Below are 25,856 nucleotides of genomic sequence, written 5' to 3' on the forward strand. Positions count from 1 at the left end.
GAAGTGCCATGCCAGGGAACTCCTTGAAGCTGCCTTTGGGGTGCTCGGTCCCAGATGGCGGCGGTCAGTAGCAGGCGGAGTCTCTTGGCGGCGGGTGTTCTGCTTTTGCCCACTGCTCCCTCTTTTGCTACGCTGTTGGCTCGGTCTCACCACTGCCTCTTCCTCCGAACTGTGAAAGTCAGTGGCACGACCTTCATTCCATGTGGGGTCTAGGACCTCATCGTCCCCTGCATCGTCTTCCACCCAGTCTTGACCCCTGACCTCCTGTTCAGTCTGCACACTGCAGAAAGACGCAGCAGTTGGCACCTGTGTTTCGTCATCATCAGAGACGTGCTGAGGTGGTATTCGCATGTCCTCATCATCAGGAAACATAAGTGGTTGTGCGTTAGTGCATTCTATCTCTTCCACCCCTGGGGAAGGGCTAGGTGGATGCCCTTGGGAAACCCTGCCAGCAGAGTCTTCAAACAGCATAAGAGACTGCTGCATAACTTGAGGCTCAGACAGTTTCCCTGATATGCATGGGGGTGATGTGACAGACTGATGGGCTTGGTTTTCATGCGCCATCTGTGCGCTTTCTGCAGAAGACTGGGTGGGAGATAATGTGAACGTGCTGGATCCACTGTCGGCCACCCAATTGACTAATGCCTGTACCTGCTCAGGCCTTACCATCCTTAGAACGGCATTGGGCCCCACCAAATATGGCTGTAAATTCTGGTGGCTACTGGGACCTGAGGTAGTTGGTTCACTAGGACGTAGGCCTGATACAGCAGAAAACACTAATTTAGAGAATTGCAAAATTGGGAATTGTATTTCAACCCAGAACAAAAACTGTGCTTTGACGGACACTAAATAACTTGACCAGCTAAAGCAGTAATGACAGATTTGGATGAATATAAATGTGAGGCCTATTTTTTAGGCGCTGGGTGACAGGTATACGTTTAATCACAGAATTAGACTTGGATCTGCACTGTAGCGTGTGTGTGAAGTTATTGAGAATAACTTGGTGACAGGCTCAGCTTGACCCTGATGTAGGATATAGCCAAAAAATAACCACACTATTGATGGTTAAATGCACTTGGTGACAGGCTCAACTTGCCCCTGATGTAGTATATGGCCAAAAAATAACCATACTATTGATGGTTAAATGCACTTGATGACAGCTTGACCCTGATGTAGGATATAGCAAAAAATAACCACACTATTGATGGTTAAATGCACTTGGTGACAGGCTCAGCTTGCCCCTGATGTAGCATATGGCCAAAAAATAACCACACTATTGATGGTTAAATGCACTTGATGACAGCTTGACCCTGATGTAGGATATAGCAAAAAATAACCACACTATTGATGGTTAAATGTACTTGGTGGCAGCTTGTGCTGGCGCACCACAAGCCACAAAATGGCCGCCGATCACCCCAGAAAAAAGTGACTGAAAAACGCTCTGGGCAGCCTAAAAACAGTGAGCAATTGAATAGCAGCACTTCAATGATCCACAGCTGTAGATCGATCACTGAATGAAGTCTTTTGGAGGAGTTAATCACTGCCTAATCTCGCCCTAATGTCGCAGCTGCAACCTCTCCCTACACTTGTATCAGCAGAGTGACGTGCAGCGCTACGTGACCCAAGCTTATATAGAGGCTGGGTTACATGCTGCACTGGCCAATCACAGCCATGCCAATAGTAGGCATGGCTGTGATGGCCTCTTGGGGCAAGTAGTATGATGCTTGTTGATTGGCTGCTTTGCAGCCTTTCAAAAAGCGGCAAGAAAGCGCCAAACACCGAACCCGAACTTTTACGAAAATGTTCGGGTTCGGGTCCGTGTCACGGACACCGCAAAATTCGGTACGAACCCGAACTATACAGTTCGGGTTCGCTCATCCCTACACACCAGCCTTGATAAATTCCCCCTATAGTGTGACTACGACAAGTAAGTAATAGATCTCCGTTTCTCTGTCATAAAGGTTTAAAGATGCTTGGAAAGATAAAACGCATCAAGGAGTTTTTCCATGTTACAGTGAGTAGCATACATTCATACAATCTGTTTTGTGCCAGTATTCGGCATGGATTTGATCCTATGCCACAGGGATTTGTAACATCATACAACACTCCAAGACCGCAGTCATTTCATCAGTTCAATCATTTCTTTCAGGACATGAGTTCTTTGCTAAGATTCCACACCCACAATTAGTTCATCTTTTTTCTGTAGCCCTTTGTATGACAGATCAAACAGAAATCTACAAACACCTGTCTGTGGGTGCTGAATGCATGGTGCACCAAAAATCCGCAATAAGGCTCCATTCACACGTCCGTGGTGTGTTGCAGATCCGCAACACACCAGCCCGGCACCCCTATAGAAATGCCTATTCTTGTCCGCAAGCTGCGGACCAGAATAGGACATGTTCTATCTTTTGCGGAGCTGCGGACCTGAAGATCGGGGCCGCGCTCCGCAAATGCGGATGCTGATAGCACACTGTGTGCTGTCCGCATCCATTCCGTCCCCATAGAAAATGAATGGGTCCGCACCCGTTCCGCAAAATTGCGGAACGGATGCGGACCCATTTGCGGACGTGTGAATGGAGCCTAAGTCAGTTATATTATCTTAGTGACAAAAGTGTGCAGATCGTAGTCCACTGTAAGGCCTCTTGCACACGAACGTGTGCTCCCTGTGGCCGTGCTGCAGCCCGCAAATTGCGGGCCACAATGCACGAACACCAACTATGGGGCAGCCACAGCGGATCGCGGACCCATTCACTTTAATGGGTCCGTGATCCGGCCATTCCGCAAAAAGATAGGACATGTCCTATCTTTTTTGCGGAACGGAAGTACGGAACGAAACCCCACGGAAGCACTGCTTCAGTAGGGTTCCGTTCCATGCTTCCGTTCTGCACCTCCGGATTTGCAGACCCATTGAAGTGAATGGGTCCGCATCCGTGATGCGGAATGCACACGGACTGGTGCCCGTGTACTGCGGATCCGCAAATGCGGTCCGCAATACAGCCACGGAGCGCACACGTTCGTGTGCAATAAGTATAAGGCCTCATGCACACGGCCGTTGTGCGGCCGTTCCGTGCATTGGGGACCACAATTGCGGTCTCCAATGCACGGGCAACATCTGTGCAGCACGCCGGACCTACTCAACTTGAATGGATCCATGGTCTGTCCGCACCACAAAAAAATATAACATGTCATATTTATTTGCGGTGCGGAACAACAGAAAGAAACACCACGGAAGCACTCCGTAGTGCTTCCGGTGTTCCGTTCCGTCACTCCGTTGCGTATCTCCGGAATTGCTACAGTTCATTCAAGTGAACGGGTCCGTGATGTGGGGTGCACACAGCCGGCAGTTGTGGATTGCCGACCCGCCGTTTGCGGGCCGCAATACGGCCACAGCCGCCCAACGGTCGAAGTACATGAGGCCTAAAGGTGATACGCTGATGGTTTTAAGCAAGCTCTGTAAAATTGGACATTCCTTGACCTGCCCAACATTTCAGTTATAGATGCAAACCCACAGCATTTCTGTAAAGAATTTTACAAAAACAAACCCCAGAATGCGATCAATGAAACGTATAGATCGCCTCACAAAAATTAGCCCTAACATAGCTCTGCACACATAACTACAAAAAAGTTATAGGGGTCATAAAATGATGACGAACAAAAAGCTTTAAAAAAAAATATATATATTTTTATATATTTATATATTTATATATTTTTATATATATATAACTTTTTTTTTTTTTTTTTTCAGGATCAAAACGCAAGAAAAACTATATATACACATGGTATCGCTGGATTTGTACTGACCTAGAGAATGAAGAGCACAAGTCAGTTTTACCGCATAGTGATCGCCGTGAAAAAAATAAATAAAAAATAAAAATTAAAACTGTAGCAGAATTTAATATTTTTTCCAATTCCACCCCATTTGGAATTTTTTCCCACTTTCCACTACTTGGTATGCAATATTAAATGGTGACATTAGAAAGCACAATTTGTCCTGCAAAAAAAACAAGCCCTCATACGGCTATATTAACGGAAAAATAAAAATGTATGGCTCTGGGAAGACGGAGCGAAAAATGAAAACGCAAAAAATGAAAATTGCCTCATCAGGAAAGGGTTAATGGAAGCCTGTTTTGATGGTTTTCTTTAACTCGACAGTATAACAATACCTTAATCCATATATACAACATACATTACAATACAGCACAAAATATAACAGATACTGTTTGATGAAAAAGGAAAGAAGAAGCGCACTTCTGTGATAAAGCCTATGGTAGTGTGTAAGACAATAGTTTGCTCCGGGAGAAAGGAATAAAACATGCGTAGATACTTCTTCTGTGACAGTTTGGGCATGCTTACAAATTAAAATGGCTATCTCACACACGAGGTGTAGAAAGTCAAGAAATATTATCCCACTGTGAACACAAATCTCAGTTTTACCCGCAGCAAGACATTTACACTGTCATTCATAGAGATGGATTCATACAATCCTTGTAGTCATTCACATTTGACTAAACCTTTGATAAATCTACACCTCTCTAGAAATAATTACAGCCCCCAAAAGAACATTTAACCTTAAAGGGGTTATCCGAGTTATGAAAAAAAATAATATAGCACTGAATATCTGATATATAACTGAGCTAAGCAAGTTCCATTCTTTGTAAACCCTAGAAATGGTTGTGCGTGAAAATCCCAGTAACTGAACAGACTGTGAAATACTCAGACCGGCCCGTCTGGCACCAACAACCATGCCACGCTCAAAATTGCTTAAATCACCTTTCTTATGTGGTTCATTCAGCAAGACTATAACCCTAAGCACATAAGTCCTTCTACCAAAGAATAATTAAAGAACAATAAAGGTAAAGTCCTGACCTTAATCCAATAGAAATGTTATGGAAGGACCTGTGGTGAGCAGCTCATGGGAGATAACCCACCAACATAACACGGAGGAATGAGTGAAAATTCCTCCAAGCTGATGTGCAGGACTAATAAACATACGTAAAAAGCAATACAAGCACTCACCATCTGGGACCAATGGTAAAGTATAAAGCAATATTTATTATATTAAAATATTAAAAAGTTGTAGATATATATCTATATTGACGTTAGAGAACTATAAATACTTCAAAATGCAGCTGATATTGGTAGCAGCAATTCACTAATAGACGGATATGCATAAAAAAAAATTAAAATTTTTAAAAAATTTATAAAAATGTATAAATTGATAAAAAAAACAGTGTCTCTTAATACGTGGATAATTGTGCAAAAGTGCAAAAAAAAAATTGCAAAGAAATGTTCATAAAATTCCGGTGCAGGATGTATGACTTTGGATAGTCATTGAGGGTTGGTATAGATGTTTAAAGATGTATCCATCTATTAAAGTGCATATGTTGGGAAAAATGAAGAAAGATTGAAGAAAAAGGGTTGCAATGTTCTAGATAATGAATATCAAATGTCCGTACTTGTTAGGATCTTTCTGGCTTTTTACGTATATCTATAACTGCGGCACCTGAGTGGTTAATAGCGGCGGATCGCAGCGCGCAGTCACAGAGGCTGGGTGCCGGGTATGGGATATGGTGGGCACCCGCAGCACAGCCTGCGTTTGTATTCAGGCATAAACTATATTCATTGGTGGTGCAGTGGCCACAGCCCCTCCCCTCCTCCTCGCTTCTATCAGCCCATTGGTGGCAGCGGCAGCAGCAGTGCAGGGGGGAGGGACTGCCTCCTTCTCCCCTGTGCTGTTGAGAAGAACATGGCACGCGCTGACAGCATCGCTTGCCATGTCAGTTTAATGTGAAAGCGGCAGAGCAGCTACAAAGTCTTGTCGCCATTTAGCAATTCTAAGTCGCATTGGCGACCATTTTGGTCGCCATCTGGAGCCCTGTATAGAGCTGAGGACATGGGTTGCTAGATGGCCGCTAGCACATCCGCAATATCCAGTCCCCATAGCTCTGGGTGCTTTTATTGTGTAAAACAAACGATTTGATACAAATGCAAATTACCCTGAGATGAGTCCTGTACCTGAGATGAGTCCAGCGTGAAGGAGCCCAGCACCACCCCGCATCCTCAGAATCTTCTCCTTGCTCCCCGACGTCACAAAGCTAGAGAGCCGTAATCTCGCAATGCGCGAGCTAGCACATGCGCAGTTTGTTCCCTGAGGCTGATGCCAGCACAGGGAAGGAACACTATGACGACACTGTGCATGCACTAGCTCGCACATCGCGAGATTACGGGAGTAAGGAGGAGATTCGGAGGATGCAGGGCGGTGCGGGGCTCCTTCACGCTGGACTCATCTCAGGGACAGGACTCATCTCAGGGTAATTTGCATTTGTATCAAATCGTTTGTTTTACACAATAAAAGCACCCAGAGCTATGGGGACTGGATATTGCGGATGTGCTAGCGGCCATCTAGCAACCCATGTCCTCAGGTCTATACACAAAATCCCGGTGACAGGTTCCCTTTAATTCATTAAGTGAGCCTTTATTGTATTGCTGAGAAACGATACCCAGAGTGCACTATTATCAATGAAGTTTCCAAAATTATAGATAATTATTCTGTGTTGTAAATAACTTACACCCAGATCCAAATCGAGCAAAAAAACTTTTGAAGAAGTTTGAACATGAAAAGCTTGACGTAGTTATGGATGCAAGTTAGGCTAACCATGAAATTGGAAACGTATCTGCTCTCCTTTCTGTGGATTGTCCCTTTGATGTAAGAGGACGTACAGGAAAGCGGATCTCTCCCAAACATAATGTGAAAGGGACTAATTCCTCCATTGTTGTGTACCTTTGGCACTCTCAGTGCTCCCTTTAGGTCCTCAGTCAGTGCATGCTTTGGCTCCAGTCAGAAGGAATGTGAATCATGCACAGGCCTGAGCGCTGGGAACATGTTCAAACAGTGCAGTGGGCTCGTGCTCAGCCAGACGCAGATACTTCATCCATTATTATACAGCCATGGCCACAAAATCATCTCAGCTTCTACCTTATTAACTGCAAATCACACAAAAGCATTGCCACAGGGCGCTGTACGTGAAGTACATAACTGAAGAAGATTTACCACCTCACAATGTGCCCTTTATGTTCCGACACGTTTATACTAAGCTATATTCTACAAGCCACTTAATAAGCTACCTAACACCGGAATTATTCCCTAGTAGCACTTTAGCCATGTATTTGCATTTACCAAGTCCAGCAATGGACTCTGGACGGTCTTTTACAGCATAGCCACCAATCAAGGTTCCTCTCTTATTTCCTCGTTATTGTATTGAGTACAGTACATAAGGGATGAAATGTCATTGGGAGGGAATGCAGAAGTTAGTCTCATCAGTGGTGCAATAGATACGTATGTGGCTAGTGTGCAATATTAGATGTCTGAAGGCACAGAGTCATTTACAGAACACACAGGGGCAGATTTATCATAGCCATACTCCGGGCTATGATAGCCAGGCGCCCTCCTGGTTTATGGCGAGGAGTACACCTCGCCATAAATTGGGCATAGCATCTGACAGTTTGGGAGTCTGAATTGAAATCTATGCCAGCCCCTGTTATTCTATGCCAGCTCCACCTCCTTTTCGGGAAAGTGGTGAGGCTGGCGCAGTAAGCACACTTGCGCAAAAAAAATTCTCATAAGTGCCATTGAAAAAGTCGTAAACGTGCCTGGGTATTGCAGCTCTGCTCCCCTTCACTTTTGCTGCAGTACCCAGGCATGTTTGCAGAAACTACACAGTGAATAGAGCCAGAAGCAGATTGGTGAGGATGCTGGGTGTCAGACAACCACCGATAGGAAATGTATGACCTATCATGAAGACAGGACATCAATATCCATGTGCCAGAAAACCATTTAATAATTGTAATGAATTGTCACGGTACAGTTTTTCTGTTAAACTTGTTAAGCCTGTGTGCAGGCATCATGTGAAAGAGCAGGAGGAGCTGAGCAAACTGATATATGATGTTGTGGGAAAAGATTCAGTATACCTTGTGTTGCATTCATATAAAACCCTACTAAAGCTAATTTTCCAACAAGAGTTTTCAATCTGGGAAACATGCTCCATGTGTGAGGGGTATTTCCCGGTCTGAACACTGCTCCTGTGAAGTGAACTCGCAACATATAATGATTTATAATTTGAATATAATAAACCGGCACTCTTCACCTGGTCAACACGCAGAGAGCAATGTAAGTAAAATGTACATTTATTTCATATAAAACCGTGGAAAAAATATTTTGAAAGGAAAAGGGTAAGAATCTTACATAAAAATCGTACATAAAAATGATGCATAAAATAGATACATAAAATGAATACATAACAATAATGTTATTAAAATGCACTGAATTCACCCTTTCAGTGGGGGGAGGGGCTCCCCGTTATTATGGTACCACGTCGGTGGAGATGAGCACTCAATCAGTGATCACTGGTTGGCAAGCATGTATAGTTTTTATAAATAGTTATATATGGGTTGCGGAGAATATAATCATTCGGCAGGCATCTCCACCATATATTGCTATTTATTGGTGAAGTTTTTCTCCAATAGGTGGGTCGATTGTATATATTTGGTTTCTGTATAGACAGCTGTACTGTGGTGGCTGTCTTTGTTTTGTTACAAAGTGCCACTTTGTGACCACTAAGGTGATGGATTTTCAGTAATTATCGAAGAACTTCAGATAGTTTTCAATATAGTTGGTTTGTTGGTTAGTAGGTTAATATGTTAATACATTCATCATTTGTAGTGCTTCCTTGCTATGAGTTAGTAGCCAGTCTCTGTTAACGATGATGTTGGCAGGGTTATTTATAAATAAATGTTAGTCTGTCAGTCGGGTGCTGTACCTTGTGTGGCGTCCCACATGGTAGGAAGGACTGCACCCTGACTGTATGTACCTTCTCCGATGGTTTCGTCAGTTGCGGCCGCTAGTGCGTCTTTCGGGACTCTGTGTTAAACATTCGAGTGTGTTCCTTCGGCATCCCACGTGGGTATGACGTCACGTGTATGGCGTCCCACGTGTCTCCGGTCGGTCCGCGTTTACTATGTAGCGATCTTCAATCCGAAAAAAGGGGAAGGTTGCTATTGGAAGCACTTCCAAAATATTCAATATATTAGTGTCCATCAAGTGGTATAACTGCGGGTTTGTTGTACTTTCACCATACGCGTTTCGGAGGTCCAGAATGCCTCCTTCATCAGTGGTTACCCGCTACCTGCCAATGAGTCAGCTTTTATATTCTGTCTATGGTTATTATTGAAAGACTGGACTGGATTCCATGGTGTGGATGTGGCAAGTCCCATAGTGTTAATTTTCCTTTTCTTTCTTGCTTTTCTTCTTTTTTCTTGATTAGATCATATGGGAAACAAGCTTTGTGGTTACAGGAGGTCGATATTGTAATATTTGGATAAAAATTACATGGTTATATCGCCCGTGCGGTAACGCTGCGTTTTTTATACTATTGGTGCGTTTTTTGGGTATAGTTTGCACATTGTATTCCTGAATGTGTTCCATGTCAAGGTTTCTTTTGAAGAGCCTTTCTATGGGAGGAAATTCTGTTAAGTGATAGCTGACAAAAAGAAAAAGAAAACTGTGTGGATTTGTGTCCATGGATAGTTCCTACACTGTTTTTTGTAAGAAAGTAGATGCGAAGAAGTGACATCATAAGGAATATTGCAAGAAGTCAATAATATAGTGTTTGAGTGAAGAATCCATAATTGTATTACCGGTGCGGTGACATTGCGTTTTTTTTTTTCACTTTTTGTGTATCATCTGCACACTATGGTACTGAGATATATTCCATATTAAGGTCTCTTTAGTGAACTTTTTTGTGAGGGAAGGTAGTGTTAGACGTGGACAGACAGTATGGGAGACGTCTGTTTGAGTTTTACATCTTCTTTTAGACGCTCATCATTCATGTGGATTTCCATATATTTGTAAACAGTATAAGGGATATCTGTGTGGGTCCATGTGTATAGAAAATGCCTAAGTCGTCTTTTAGGCAGTCTTGCAGTTTTTTATGCAGAATAGGAAAATGTAGGTGTGAAGAAATGACAGCGTGGCATCGAAATTGAAGGAAATTGATGTTGTTATATCTAGGTAAAAGTTACACAGTGCGGTAACATTGCGTTATATAATCTGCACATATTCCATGCGGTGACCTCTTTGGGGAACTAATTCGTGTGAGGGAAGGTGGTACTGAGCATGAGTAGACAATATGGGAGGAATCTGCATGAATTTTGTGCGTGTAATTCCTACATCGTCTTTCAAATGTTCATCGTATATGTGGTTTTTCATAAATGCAGTTATTCTTGTAAGAATTCCAAGCAGAACAAATTAGACATATAGCTGAAGGCGTGGAACTGATTTTGAAGCACAACTACTTCTCCTTTGAATCTGAGTATTTTTTGCAGATCAAGGGCACAGCCATGGGCACCAGGTTCGCCCCCAGCTATGCGAATCTCTTCATGTCACAATGGGAGGATGAGCACATACAACACTGGCTGGGGACGGACCTGGTGCTATGGAAGCGGTACATTGATGATGTTTTCTTTGTCTGGCAAAAAGGAGAATCCGAGCTACAAAGATTCCTAGAAGAGATAAATAGGAACCAGATGAATCTACACTTTTCAGCCCATATAGACAAAACTGAGATAGAATTTCTAGATTTAAGCATTAGCAAGGAATAGTTTTATCCTCTACTCCAGTTGCCACCTTCCTAGGTGGCTAGAAAACATTCCAGAAAGCCAATTCAGACGTTTAAAGCGTAACTGTACCAATGAACACAGATTCGAACAGGAGGCAGGAACATTAAAAGAACAATTTATTGAAAAAGAATACCCCCTAACAAAAATAGAGACATCCCTGGCAAAAGTAAGGAAGTTAGACAGAAACTCCTTCTTTAATGAGAACATTGAAAATAAGACTATAGCACAAAAAGATGAAACCCCAAATATCATACTACCATTAAATGCACAACACAAGAAAATTGAACAGATTATTAAAACACACTGGCATCACATCCAAAAAGACAAGTTGATAGGCCCCTCTATCTCTATGAAACCACACATTATATACACAAGGGCCCCAAATCTAGGCCTGAAAGTTGCTTCATCCATCAAAACATACAACAAAAAACAAAAAAATTGTCATTAAACACATGGCAAAAATTAAAAGGATTCTACAGGTGCAACCAATGTTGTAACTGTAAACTAACTTCCTTCAAGAAGAAAACAGAAAAAGTACACTCTACATCTACCTCACTAGAATACAAATTAAAGGAGTTCCTCACCTGCAGCAGTACAAATATAATTTACATCATACAATGCCCTTGCAAAAAACAATATATCGGCAGGACAAAAAGAAGTTTAAAAAAACAAATATCAGAACATATAAACAATATCAAGAAAGATACTCTCCAAACATTTCAAAGTACATCACAACCAAGACCCCTCAGGCCTATTTTTTGCAGCCCTAGAAAGAATAGAAACAGACTGGAGGGGAGGCAATCATATAGCCAAGATGTCACGCACTGAATCGAAGTTCATATTTGAGTTCAACACACTCATACCAGAAGGCTTAAATGCTGATTTTGAACTGTTCGGCTTTCTATAAAAATTCTGGAGTGGTTGCCTCCGTTCGACTGGGAATAGGCATCCGGCTGTTTTACCAGCACCCCTACCCCCACTCGATATTAGGCCACCACCCCTCTCTCACCTTACAAGAATAAATGCATTTATGAAAAACCACATACAGTGGTGGCCAGTTCGCATTGTTCGCCCGCGAACATATGCGGGCTTCCATCTATTTTCACAAGCTCTGGAAAATTGGACATTCCTTGACCTGCGCAACATGTCAGTAACAGATGCAAACCCGCAGCATTTCTGTAAAGAATTTTACAAACCAAACCCCAGAACAGTGATGGCCAGTTCGCATTGTTCGCCCGCGGGCTGCCATCTTTTTTCACAAGTCCAGTGAGGCACAGGTAAGCCCTTACCTGTGCCTGTGCCGCGAGCTGGCCTGAAAACAATGGCGGTCACTGGGAGCAGGCAGTTCCGAGAACAGCCCGATGAAGGCCCCCGGTGGCTGTTCCCAGAACTGCCTGCTCCCGCTGACCGCACTTGTTTTCAGACCGGCTCGCGCACAGGCACAGGTAAGGGCTTACCTGTGCCTTGCCGGACTTGTGAAAAAAGATGGCAGCCCGCGGGCGAACTGTCACGGCTGAGGATGGGGGAAATCCTCAGCCGTGCGCTGCCATGTGCTGTAGGCCTACTCGGCCAGGAGAACAGAATAGGGAGCAGGTCACCTCCTACAGCGTCCCTACCCTGACCCTAACTCCTAACTGCATGGGCCGACCTTAAAGGTAGGAGGACCCATGCGCAGGAACCTCGGATCCCTAACTCACCCTCCGTCCGGTCCCTGCGCTAGGAGTCAAGGTAAGACGACCTACTCCTCCTAGGCACGGAGGAGCAGGAGTCTCAATGGCCAAGCTGTTGGGAAAAGGGGAACTCATACAGCCTTACGGGAATGACGGGCAAACTATTAGTTCCACCAACCTGTCACAGCCTTGCTGACTGGATCCCTGCGCAAACAGGAATCCAGAACCGTAAGCTGCACCAAACACATAGAAAGATCCCAACAGTACATAACATACAACATCAACACACAGCAGACATAAACATAAGGACATTATCTTTATGACCACAGGGGTGGCTCTCACTGGCAGATAGTAACACAGGAGGCTGCTCCAGCAAGCATGGCTGAAACAACCCACAGAGCCATGCTAACAGTGAGGCTATATAGGCCAGGAAGCCACACCCCACAGTCGGACACACCCAGTGACACACACACACACTGGGAAGGAAGTTTACCCTTCCAACACCCGGGAAGGGAAAACACAACATTAAAGGGAAAGTGTCCAACAGTAGCAAGCCACTGTGGTTGTTGCCGCTGGCCACGACATGGGTGGCAACCGTGTCCTGGGGAATAGCCCGGAGGCCGGGACACTGCCACCACATGTACAAACAGCCAAACGTTGGCACGGGCAACCACAGTGCAGGAAAAGTGTCAGTGCACACAGCACACTACACAGAGTGCACACAGACAAACAACACAGTGAACACAATACACACACACCTAACATAGGGGTTGCTAGGTGCAACCGCATGCACAGCAGGAAAGCTGCCACAAGCAAACGTTGTCAGCGGCAACCACAGGTGAGGCAAATACCACTGCCCTCACCTGTGATTGACAACAAAACCAAACCACTGACAATCGCATGCGGTTGAAGAGTCACGGTCATAGCCATGGCCGTGACACGAACAATGCGAACTGGCCATCACTGACCACATATACGATGAACATTTGAAAGACGATGTAGGAATTACACGCACAAAATTCATGCAGATGCCTCCCATATTGTCTACTCATGCTCAGTACCACCTTCCCTGACAAGAATTATTACCCCAAAGAGATCACCGCATGGAATGGACACAGATCCACACAGTTTTCTTTTTCTTTTTGTCAGCTATCACTTAACAGAATTTCCTCCCATAGAAAGGCTCTTCAAAAGAAACCTTGACATGGAACACATTCAGGAATACAATGTGCAAACTATACACAAAAAACGCACCAATAGTATAAAAAATCATACATCAGACTCATTGGCAGGTAGCGGGTAACCACTGAAGAAGGAGGCAGTCTAGACCTCCGAAACACGTATGGTGAAAGTACAACAAACCCGCAGTTATACCACTTGATGGACACTAATATATTGAATATTTTGGAAGTGCTTCCAATAGCAACCGTCCCCTTTTTTTCGGATTGAAGATCGCTACATAGTGAACATACCCACGTGGGACGCCGAAGGAACACACTCGAATGTTTAACACAGAGTCCCGAAAGACGCACTAGCGGCCGCAACCGACAAAACCATCGGAGAAGGTACACACAGTCAGGGTGCAGTCCTTCCTACCATGTGGGACGCCACACAAGGTACAGCACCCGACTGACAGACTAACATTTATTTATAAATAACCCTGCCAACATCATCGTTAACAGAGACTGGCTACTAACTCATAGCAAGGAAGCACTACAAATGATGAATGTATTAACATATTAACCTACTAACCAACAAACCAACTGTATTGAAAACTATCTGAAGTTCTTCGATAATTACTGAAAATCCATCACCTTAGTGGTCACAAAGTGGCACTTTGTAACAAAACAAAGACAGCCACCACAGTACAGCTGTCTATACAGAAACCAAATATATACAATCGACCCACCTATTGGAGAAAAACCTTACCAATAAATAGCAATATATGGTGGAGATGCCTGCCGAATGACTATATTCTCCGCAACCCATATATTTATATACCTTTGACCATTTACAAAAACTATTTATAAAAACTATACATGCTTGCCAACCAGTGATCACTGATTGAGTGCTCATCTCCACCGACGTGGTACCATAATATCGGGGAGCCCCTCCTCCCACTGAAAGGGTGAATTCAGTGTATGCATTTTAATAACATTATTATTATGTATTCATTTTATGTATCTATCTAATGCATCATTTTTATGTACGATTTTTATGTAAGATTCTTACCCTTTTCCTTTCAAAATATTTTTTCCACGGTTTTATATGAAATAAATGTACATTTTACTTACATTTCTCTCTGCGTGTTTTCCAGGTGAAGAGTGCCGGTTTATTATATTCAAATTATATATCTAACCTCTTCTGATTGGGTGAATCAGATAAACCTAGAGCACTTACACATTGTATTGGTCAGGTGAGCCACCAGTAACCTACTATATAATGATTTATGACGCTGTGAATTCCAGTCTCACAGTCGATCTACTGAACTTTTACCAAATAATGCAGCGACTACAGTAGGTCAGTGGTGAGACTGTAATTTACATCATCCTAAATAATTTTAGTGTTACGAGTTCAATTCACAGAGGCAGTGTTCAGGCCGGGAAATACTGCTCCTGGAATTCTGAAACTAGCCAAACTTTTCCAGTTGGGCGGTCCTATCTAGAGGTGCATGATCATAGAAGGGGGCTGTCAATCATTTAGACACTCCACCCGCTGGACTGAAGGATTCGATTGGAGATTTTAGTTGATACGTTACATGCTATGGCTCAAATATAAGAGACCTGTGCACACAACCTGTACAACAGTGCACTGAGCCTGTATATACCTGTATATATATAGAGAGATAGAGAGTCTTCCCTAGAATGAATGCTTCCTTGATATACCATGAAGCATTTTTTTTCCTTTTAGATTTGCATGGAATATGACAGAATTCGTATGAATATGTATGGAATCATACGTATTTGGAAGTGCAGTAGAGGAAACAGTAGCAAACAATAACAATTTTTAACCATGCTGGATAAATTCTTGGACTGATGAAATTAATATCAACACATTATTGCTCAGACTTATGAACCTCAGACAGATTAACAGAATTACCTTTGTGACCATGTCCTACCATTACCCCAGCCAGTCCCCATAACAAAAAGATGCTCCACTTCTTGTGTTTCTAAGATGGCAGAATACCAAATCGTCGCAATCTAGGATGCTTTTAGTTTGGGCTTGTTGTGGTAATATAGGTACATAAAACTGGCCTCTGAGAAACTAATCATTGTTCTAGATTTTAATCCCATTCAGCACTTTTACACATCCTTAGGCCTCATGCACACGGCCGTTGTTTTGGTCCGCATCCGAGCCGCCGTTTTGGAGGCTCGGATGCGGACCCATTCACTTCAATGGGGCCGCAAAAAATGCGGACAGCACTTCGTGTGCTGTCCGCATCCGTTGCTCCACGGTCCGCAAAAAGAAATATAACCTGTCCTATTCTTGTCCACGCTTTGCGGACAACAATAGGCAGTTATATTAAAGGCTGTCCGTGCCGTTCCGCAAATTGTGGAACGCACACGGACACTATCCGCGTTTTGCGGACCGCAAAACACACAATGGTCGTGTGCATGTAGCCTTAAAGAGATTCTCCAGTTTTTGTTTTTTTTATCTATTCTATCCTCATCCCTGTAGAAGGAAGACTGTTTAATAAGTACTTACCTGTCCCATGCCCCACCAATGCCACTGTACCTGCTGCACTCACACAGGCCGCAGGCTCTTCTGCCCAGGTCCTGATCAGACACGTGCACTTCTTTTCCTGTTCACCTGCATAGTCGTAAATGCAGCTGAACAGGAAAAGAAGTACACACATCTGGTCGGGACCTGGGCAGAAGAGCCTGCGGCCTGTGTGAGTGCAGTGGAGATAGTGGCGAGGGATGAGTAAGTACTAAACAATCTTCATTCCACACGGCTGAAGATAGAATGGATTTTTTTAAAAGCCCGGAGAACCTCTTTAATATTTTTAATTGTGAATGTTAGTAATTTTTTTTTCTGTTTGGTGAACATCAAGTGTATATCTGATATAGAGAATAGTGCTGCAATATTGTAAATGATGTACGCACATATAGGAATCTAACAATGCATCCATTCTAAGTGCACACTTACCTGTATCTATGAATGATGGCGTTAAAGAGTCGTCCGTCTCGCCAGCATGTGGTAAAGTTTTCACATCGAATTCCACTGTAGCCTTCAGTTGCTTGATGCGTCCAAAGAAGAAGCTTCTCTTTGGCTGACATATCCTCTGACTCTCCAGTAACATGGATGTCAGAAATCTGAAACAGAATACATAACAACTATTAACTTGTCCAGTATAACATCGAAAGTCGGGGCAAACTTGGGGCACTGCAAGCATTGAATGCCAACATCAACTTCGTAACGACACCTTCTTCAACGGCTGTGTCAGTTCTTTCAAAGCTGGCAGAAGAATACCCCTGCTCCAAATATCCACTGATCCAGGGGCATACCCAGATCTCATAGGGCTCCATTGCAAAACTTAGTATGCCCCCTAAGTGAGATTTCTAAAAATGTTAAATTTTTTAATTAAATTGAAGAATTATTGCAATAAAAAAAAATAATCATACTCCGTCTTAACCACTTTACCTGACTTCTATGTTGGTAAAAGTGGAACAGGTACTTCTTACATATGGTGCTCACTCTGAACATAATATTTCTCAATGTATTTACCCCATACAACTAGCATATATACGAGAAATCTTGCCTATACAGTTATTAATGACTCCTTCCCCTCACATGATATACTACAAAATTAGATCTCTGAAGCCACCTCTAGGGGGAGCTCAGTGCATAGGAATTTATAGTTACCATCACACTCGATGGAAGATCACTATGCTCTGAGATTCCCCTACTGGCAGCTACAGGAAAAGCCATGAATCTATGTGAGCAACAAATGAGCAAGTCAGCACAGGGTTCCCCTTCCCCTTAGCCTGATAACAGCTGCGTGGTCTGCCTCTGTGGTAGCTACGCCACAGCACAGATCATCCTTAACATTAAACCTGCCTAATACTGTATACTATGTGGCTATGCAGACCCATACTCTGCATAAACTTTTTCAGCAATGTTTACTACGGTAATTCTTCTGTGGGATCAGAGCCTTCACTCCCCACAACATCCACGAGCCTTGGATTGTAACCAGTTGTCATTTCTTGGAACACTATGGTAGGTACTAATCACTACACACCGGGAACACTACCCAAGACCTGCCATGTTGCAGCTGCTCTTACCCAGTCGTCTAGCCATCACAATCTAAACCTTGTCAAAGTCACTCAGATTCTTATGCCTGTCTGTTTTTCCTGCCTCCAACACACCAACACTTGTGACCGAATATATCCCACCTGATGACAAGGTGGTCAACGTTATTCACCTGTTATTCAGTGTATATTCAGTAAATAGTGTTTATAAGACTAAACGAGTTACCTTTTAATTATTTACAGAACTCTTTGATTCAACCAACTAGAAAATTACAAATTTTCATATCAAGTGCAATAACATTTCTTAGAATCAAAGGCAGATATTACCATAATTCCGATACCTAGATTCATACATCTACAAAGCATCAAGGAGGATTATTTTTTACATTTACAACCTGCACGTTTTGTGCCAGGTCACCCCACCTTACTACCAGACCTTCACTGAAGTAATATGATGTAATGCTGCTCATCACTGATGTCTACTAGTCATCATGACCACAGCAAAAAAAAATAAAAAACCCATCACTGTTCATTTTTATCAAAACCAAAGGCAGATGAGATCATAGAACATTTCATAAGCATCACTGCAACCAGCAAAACAATGATGAATTATTAAGAGGACAATAAGTCCTTGTTCACAAAGGGCAATTCTGATGTCGATTCTCAGGTCATTACGGCATCCGTTTGTAACCTTTGTAAAGTTTTATTATTGGGTATAGTTATAAAACCACTAAAAAGCCTTTCAAAGCCAAACAACAGGCAAAAAAATGGCAGCAAAAAGAATATATGATGCATTCTACAACGCCTGTATTCTTTCCAGAACTGCTAACCCCTTGAGAGGGATCATAGGATTTCACAGAACCTTTATTTTCAAACCCATTTGTCATCTTATGGGCCTGTTTATTTGATGTAATTAAACTCACTTGTACCACTCTGTTAGGGTATGACAATGACAGGCTAAAGCGGTCAGTAATGGCACCATTTTCTATGTAAAGGGCTTGGACACTTTCTGGTTATTGCTCAAATATTAGTTGGTGAGATTATTATATAACACTTACTAATATAGTCTTTGTTGAAATTCTGCACCATTTTATATATTTTACAAGTCATGTTCCCTTGTATACAAAGTCTTTTGTGCTGTCCACACAGAGGTCCTGTCCATAAAATGGCTGCTGATGGAGGGTCACGTGACCAGGCAACTCACCTCCATATGATGTCTTCTCCATTCACACACATTGCACCTGTACTAAACTTCCAACAGTGCAAGTACAGATGGCAGGTGCAATGTATTTGAATGGAGGTGAAATCACATGGAAGTGATCTGCCTGGCATGACCCTCCATCAGCAGCCATTTTATGGACAGGACCTCTATGTGGCCAGCACAAAAGACTTGTAAACAAGAGAGTATACCTCGTGAATTATAGAAAATGGTGCAGAATTTCAACAAAGGCTACATTAGTAAGTGCCATATAGTCATCTTACAAATACATTGGTCAACAATGATCAGAAAGTGGCCAAAACCTTTAACCGTTTCCTTAATAATAAGGTAAGCTTAGAAATGATAACAATAACACATACAGTATTTTTACATATGTACATATTACTATATGGATATGTACACCCAATAAAAATAAAATCCATACAAAAAACCTATTAGAGGGTCCCAGAGATGGCTAAGCTTGTGTCTATTTTAACTGCTTTCCATGGTATTTGGATGCTCACATCAACCATACAAACTTCTAGACATCACTATAGGCTAAAGTAAAGACAGCTATGAATACTGTACTTCTACCATAGGAAAGAGAGATATTTGCAGATAACTGAGCAGATTTTGAGTATAACGTGTAGCAAGATTCCACCAAGCTTATTACCATAGTGGGAACTAATGTCCCATAAACATTGAATGGAATGGAAGTGTGCATACATGGTCATCACTATAGTCACACTCCTCCGAAACAGCTTTGTTCTGGTAATCGCTAGGGATTCCAGCAGTGGGGCCCCCAGAGATTATAATTTTGTCACCTATCAAGCTGATAACTGATGTTTTTTGTACAATTATCTATTTAAAGAACTTGGTAAATGGGTAAGTAAAGCATTCTAAATCTCATATTTTGACCATGATTTGCTGACTGCTTTGCTAGAATTAGGAAATATTGCCATCCCTTTTATATAAAGAGATCGTTCTTGCTAAATGTTACAACAGTAGGGATCTGACAACTAGACACTATACTCAGCCGTTTTCTTAACTCCCACAGAGTTTGTATGGACTGACGGTGTGCATGCTCGACTCCAGCTCCATAAAAAGCTTGTCTTCTTCTACTGACGCTGCTAGAGGACACAGGTGACCAGAGTTTCCACTTCTAGCAATCACTGGGATCTGACACTCTAGAATCTAACATTTATCACTTTTCCAATGGATATGTGAAACATTTTAACAGCTGCAATACCCATTTAATACAATTTCACGACACATTCAAGAAAATATATAAATCACCAATAAGGTACTAAACCATTTTACCATAAACTCCAGCAACCGAATGGTAAAATTGTCTAGCTTAAGGTATGTTCCATTGTGACAGATTTCTTTTGCAGAAATTTCTTTCACAGGAATCCATCATATAAATTCACGAGCACGTTGTAGTAACAGCCTCATTCAGATGTATGGGACAGATTTCTGCAACAGATTTACTATATGTAACTCTGAGGCTATTTTCACACTTTAGTGTTTGATCACTGATTTCCATCAGTGTCTGTGAGCTGTGGGGATTCGCTCTGGTAGTTAGGACTAGCGGATGCAGTATAGAGGCAAAGTACACAGTTCTTGAATCAAACAGCGGTGTTTATTCACACATTGGTGTATAACAAAATGCAGATAATCAATAACTAAACGGTCAGAAGACCGTAACGAAATCCCTTTAGGGGTTTCTAACTAGTGGTGTCTTAAAGTAAAATTATCTCTTTATTAATTGTTAATTAAAAGTGAAAAGTGAAAAAGGAGAAATTTTTTCAAAAATATCCGTAACAGTGAGGTCACCCACAGGTGCTCTATTTGTATAAATCATTCAGGTTAGTTAATGTGAATGAATGGCACACCACTAAAAATTGTAGGGGTATATTAGATACCTCCATGTGCAGTGGCCTGACTTGGGTGTATGTGGGAGTATAGGTTTTTTCTTATTTTATTTCACAGTGAGAAATGCCACATTGATTACCAGTCTATCTGCGGGTGGCCTGCAATTTGGTTACAGGTCACACACATGTATCGACTGGTTTAACCACCTCAGCCCCCAGTGCTTAAACACCCTGAAAGACCAGGCCACTTTTTACACTTCTGACCTACACTACTTTCACCGTTTATTGCTCGGTCATGCAACTTACCACCCAAATGAATTTTACCTCCTTTTCTTCTCACTAATAGAGCTTTCATTTGGTGGTATTTCATTGCTGCTGACATTTTTACTTTTTTTGTTATTAATCGAAATTTAACGATTTTTTTGCAAAAAAATGACATTTTTCACTTTCAGTTGTAAAATTTTGCAAAAAAAAACGACATCCATATAGAAATTTTGCTCTAAATTTATAGTTCTACATGTCTTTGATAAAAAAAAAATGTTTGGGTAAAAAAAAAATGGTTTGGGTAAAAGTTATAGCGTTTACAAACTATGGTACAAAAATGTGAATTTCCGCTTTTTGAAGCAGCTCTGACTTTCTGAGCACCTGTCATGTTTCCTGAGGTTCTACAATGCCCAGACAGTACAAACACCCCACAAATGACCCCATTTCTGAAAGTACACACCCTAAGGTATTCGCTGATGGGCATAGTGAGTTCATAGAACTTTTTATTTTTTGTCACAAGTTAGCGGAAAATGATGATTTTTTTCTTTTTTTTTTTTTTCTTACAAAGTCTCATATTCCACTAACTTGTGACAAAAAATAAAAAGTTCTATGAACTCACTATGCCCATCAGCGAATACCTTGGGGTCTCTTCTTTCCAAAATGGGGTCACTTGTGGGGTAGTTATACTGCCCTGGCATTCTAGGGGCCCAAATGTGTGGTAAGGAGTTTGAAATCAAATTCTGTAAAAAATGACCTGTGAAATCCGAAAGGTGCTCTTTGGAATATGGGCCCCTTTGCCCACCTAGGCTGCAAAAAAGTGTCACACATCTGGTATCTCCGTACTCAGGAGAAGGTGGGGAATGTGTTTTGGGGTGTCATTTTATATATACCCATGCTGGGTGAGAGAAATATCTTGGCAAAAGACAACTTTTCCCATTTTTTTATACAAAGTTGTCATTTGACCAAGATATTTATCTCACCCAGCATGGGTATATGTAAAAAGACACCCCAAAACACATTCCTCAACTTCTCCTGAGTACGGGGATACCAGATGTGTGACACTTTTTTGCAGCCTAGGTGGGCAAAGGGGCCCATATTCCAAAGAGCACCTTTCGGATTTCACTCCTCATTTTTTCCTGAATTTGATTTCAAACTCCTTACCACACATTTGGGCCCCTAGAATACCAGGGCAGTATAACTACCCCACAAGTGACCCCATTTTGGAAAGAAGACACCCCAAGGTATTCCGTGAGGGGCATGGCGAGTTCCTAGAATTTTTTATTTTTTGTCACAAGTTAGTGGAAAATGATGATTTTTTATTTTTATTTTATTTTTTCAAACAAAGTCTCATATTCCACAAACTTGTGACAAAAAATAAAAACTTCCATGAACTCACTATGCCCATCAGCGAATACCTTGGGGTCTCTTCTTTCCAAAATGGGGTCACTTGTGGGGTAGTTATACTGCCCTGGCATTCTAGGGGCCCAAATGTGTGGTAAGAAGGTAAATGACCTGTGAAATCCGAAAGGTGCTCTTTGGAATGTGGGCCCCTTTGCCCACCTAGGCTGCAAAAAAGTGTCACACATCTGGTATCTCTGTATTCAGGAGAAGTTGAGGAATGTGTTTTGGGGTGTCTTTTTACATATACCCATGCTGGGTGAGATAAATATCTTGGTCAAATGCCAACTTTGTATAAAAAAATGGAAAAAGTTGTCTTTTGCCAAGATATTTCTCTCACCCAGCATGGGTATATGTAAAATGACACCCCAAAACACATTCCCCAACTTCTCCCGATTACGGAGATACCAGATGTGTGACACTTTTTTGCAGCCGAGGTGGGCAAAGGGGCCCATATTCAAAAGAGCACCTTTCGGATTTCACGGGTCATTTTTTACAGAATTTGATTTCAAACTCCTTACCACACATTTGGGCCCCTAGAATGCCAGGGCAGTATAACTACCCCACAAGTGACCCCATTTTGGAAAGAAGAGACCCCAAGGTATTCGCTGATGGGCATAGTGAGTTCATGGAAGTTTTTATTTTTTGTCACAAGTTAGTGGAATATGAGACTTTGTATGAAAAAAAAAAAAAAAAAAAAAATAAGCATTTTCCACTAACTTGTGACAAAAAATAAAAAATTCTAGGAACTCGCCATGCCCCTCACGGAATAGCTTGGGGTGTCTTCTTTCCAAAATGGGGTCACTTGTGGGGTAGTTATACTGCCCTGGCATTTTCCAGGGGCCCTAATGTGTGGTAAGTAGGTAAATGACCTGTGAAATCCTAAAGGTGCTCTTTGGAATATGGGCCCCTTTGCCCACCTAGGCTGCAAAAAAGTGTCACACATGTGGTATCGCCGTATTCAGGAGAAGTTGGGGAATGTGTTTTGGGGTGTCATTTTACATATACCCATGCTGGGTGAGAGAAATATCTTGGCAAAAGACAACTTTTCCCATTTTTTTATACAAAGTTGGCATTTGACCAAGATATTTCTCTCACCCAGCATGGGTATATGTAAAATGACACCCCAAAACACATTCCCCAACCTCTCCTGAGTACGGCGATACCAGATGTGTGACACTTTTTTGCAGCCTAGATGCGCAAAGGTGCCCAAATTCCTTTTAGGAGGGCATTTTTAGACATTTGGATACCAGACTTCTTCTCACGCTTTGGGGCCCCTAGAATGCCAGGGCAGTATAAATACCCCACATGTGACCCCATTTTGGAAAGAAGACACCCCAAGGTATTCAATGAGGGGCATGGCGAGTTCATAGAAATTTTTTTTTTTTGGCACAAGTTAGCGGAAATTGATATTTTTAATTTTTTTCTCACAAAGTCTCCCGTTCCGCTAACTTGGGACAAAAATTTCAATCTTTCATGGACTCAATATGCCCCTCACGGAATACCTGGGGGTGTCTTCTTTCCGAAATGGGGTCACATGTGGGGTATTTATACTGCCCTGGCATTCTAGGGGCCCTAAAGCGTGAGAAGAAGTCTGGAATATAAATGTCTAAAAAATTTTACGCATTTGGATTCCGTGAGGGGTATGGTGAGTTCATGTGAGATTTTATTTTTTGACACAAGTTAGTGGAATATGAGACTTTGTAAGAAAAAAAAAAAAAAATTCCGCTAACTTGGGCCAAAAAAATATCTGAATGGAGCCTTACAGAGGGGTGATCAATGACAGGGGGGGTGATCAATGACAGGGGGGGTGATCAATGACAGGGGGGGTGATCAATGACAGGGGGGTGATCAATGACAGGGGGGTGATCAATGACAGGGGGGTGATCAGGGAGTCTATATGGGGTGATAACCACAGTCATTGATCACGCCCGTGTAAGGCTTCATTCAGACGTCCGGATGCGTTTTGCGGATCCGATCCATCTATCAGTGCATCCGTAAAAATCATGCGGACATCTGAATGGAGCTTTACAGGGGGGTAATCAATGACAGGGGGGTAATCAGGGAGTCTATATGGGGTGATCACCACAGTCATTGATCACGCCCCTGTAAGGCTTCATTCAGACGTCCGGATGCGTTTTGCGGATCCGATCCATCTATCAGTGCATCCGTAAAAATCATGCGGACATCTGAATGGAGCTTTACAGGGGGGTAATCAATGACAGGGGGGTAATCAATGACAGGGGGGTGATCAGGGAGTCTATATGGGGTGATCACCACAGTCATTGATCATGCCCCTGTAAGGCTTCATTCAGACGTCCGGATGCGTTTTGCGGATCCGATCCATCTATCAGTGCATCCGTAAAAATCATGCGGACATCTGAATGGAGCTTTACAGGGGGGTAATCAATGACAGGGGGGTGATCACCACAGTCATTGATCATGCCCCTGTAAGGCTTCATTCAGACGACCGGATGCGTTTTGCGGATCCGATCCATGTATCAGTGCATCCGTAAAAATCATGCGGACATCTGAATGGAGCTTTACAGGGGGGTAATCAATGACAGGGGGGTAATCAATGACAGGGGGGTGATCAGGGAGTCTATATGGGGTGATCACCACAGTCATTGATCACGCCCCTGTAAGGCTTCATTCAGACGTCCGGATGCGTTTTGCGGATCCGATCCATCTATCAGTGGATCCGTATAAATCATGCGGACGTCTGAATGGAGCTTTACAGGGGGTTGATCAATGACAGGGGGGTAATCAATGACAGGGGGGTGATCAGGGAGTTTATATGGGGTGATCAGGGGTGATTAGGGGTGATCAGGGGCTAATAAGGGGTTAATAAGTGACGGGGGGGTGTAGTGTAGTGTAGTGGTGCTTGGTGCTACTTTACTGAGCTACCTGTGTCCTCTGGTGGTCGATCCAAACAAAGGGGACCACCAGAGGACCAGGTAGCAGGTATATTAGACGCTGTTATCAAAACAGCGTCTAATATACCTGTTAGGGGTTAAAAAAAACACATCTCCAGCCTGCCAGCGAACGATCGCCGCTGGCAGGCTGGAGATCAACTCTCTTACCTTCCGTTCCTGTGAGCGCGCGCGCCTGTGTGCGCGCGTTCACAGGAAGTCTCGCGTCTCGCGAGATGACGCGTATATGCGTGACTGTGCGCAGCGCTGCCACCTCCGGAACGCGATCCTGCGTTAGGCGGTCCGGAGGTGGTTAAAGAGCCTGGCGTGTATTAGCGACTAGTGGGGGTTAATGTTACCCTCCATTTCTTGCAGATCTAATTAGCAGTCTATTTGTGCGTGACCTGCTTGATTCCCAGGTCACACACTCATATCAACCGCCCTTTAAATTCCACACTATATTGGACACGCTACAGCTCAGTTGGAGACTAATGCCTCGTTTCCACTGAGAGGATCGGTTCGGGTTGGCACAGTTTGGAAGATTTTTAATGGTCCGGTCTATTTAGGTGAGCGTTTCCACTGCAACTCGGGCCACCGGGTCCATACGTGATTTA

The 25,856-nt window shown here is 42.7% G+C and overlaps 1 protein-coding gene across 16 annotated transcripts in view; it reads right to left on the bottom strand.

The window, feature by feature from the left end:
* The window catches only part of DST (dystonin), a 572,762-nt gene that overhangs the window by 248,830 nt on the left and 298,076 nt on the right, over window positions 1-25,856 (bottom strand). For all 16 annotated transcript variants that reach the window (XM_040428594.1, XM_040428595.1, XM_040428593.1 and 13 more), the window contains one exon: window positions 16,494-16,660. In XM_040428594.1, the coding sequence (XP_040284528.1) occupies window positions 16,494-16,660 (167 nt within the window). The remainder of the gene's footprint in view (window positions 1-16,493; window positions 16,661-25,856) is intronic.

This window comes from Bufo bufo, chromosome 4 (genome assembly GCF_905171765.1).
Source record: "Bufo bufo chromosome 4, aBufBuf1.1, whole genome shotgun sequence".
Taxonomy (NCBI): Eukaryota; Metazoa; Chordata; class Amphibia; order Anura; family Bufonidae; genus Bufo; species Bufo bufo.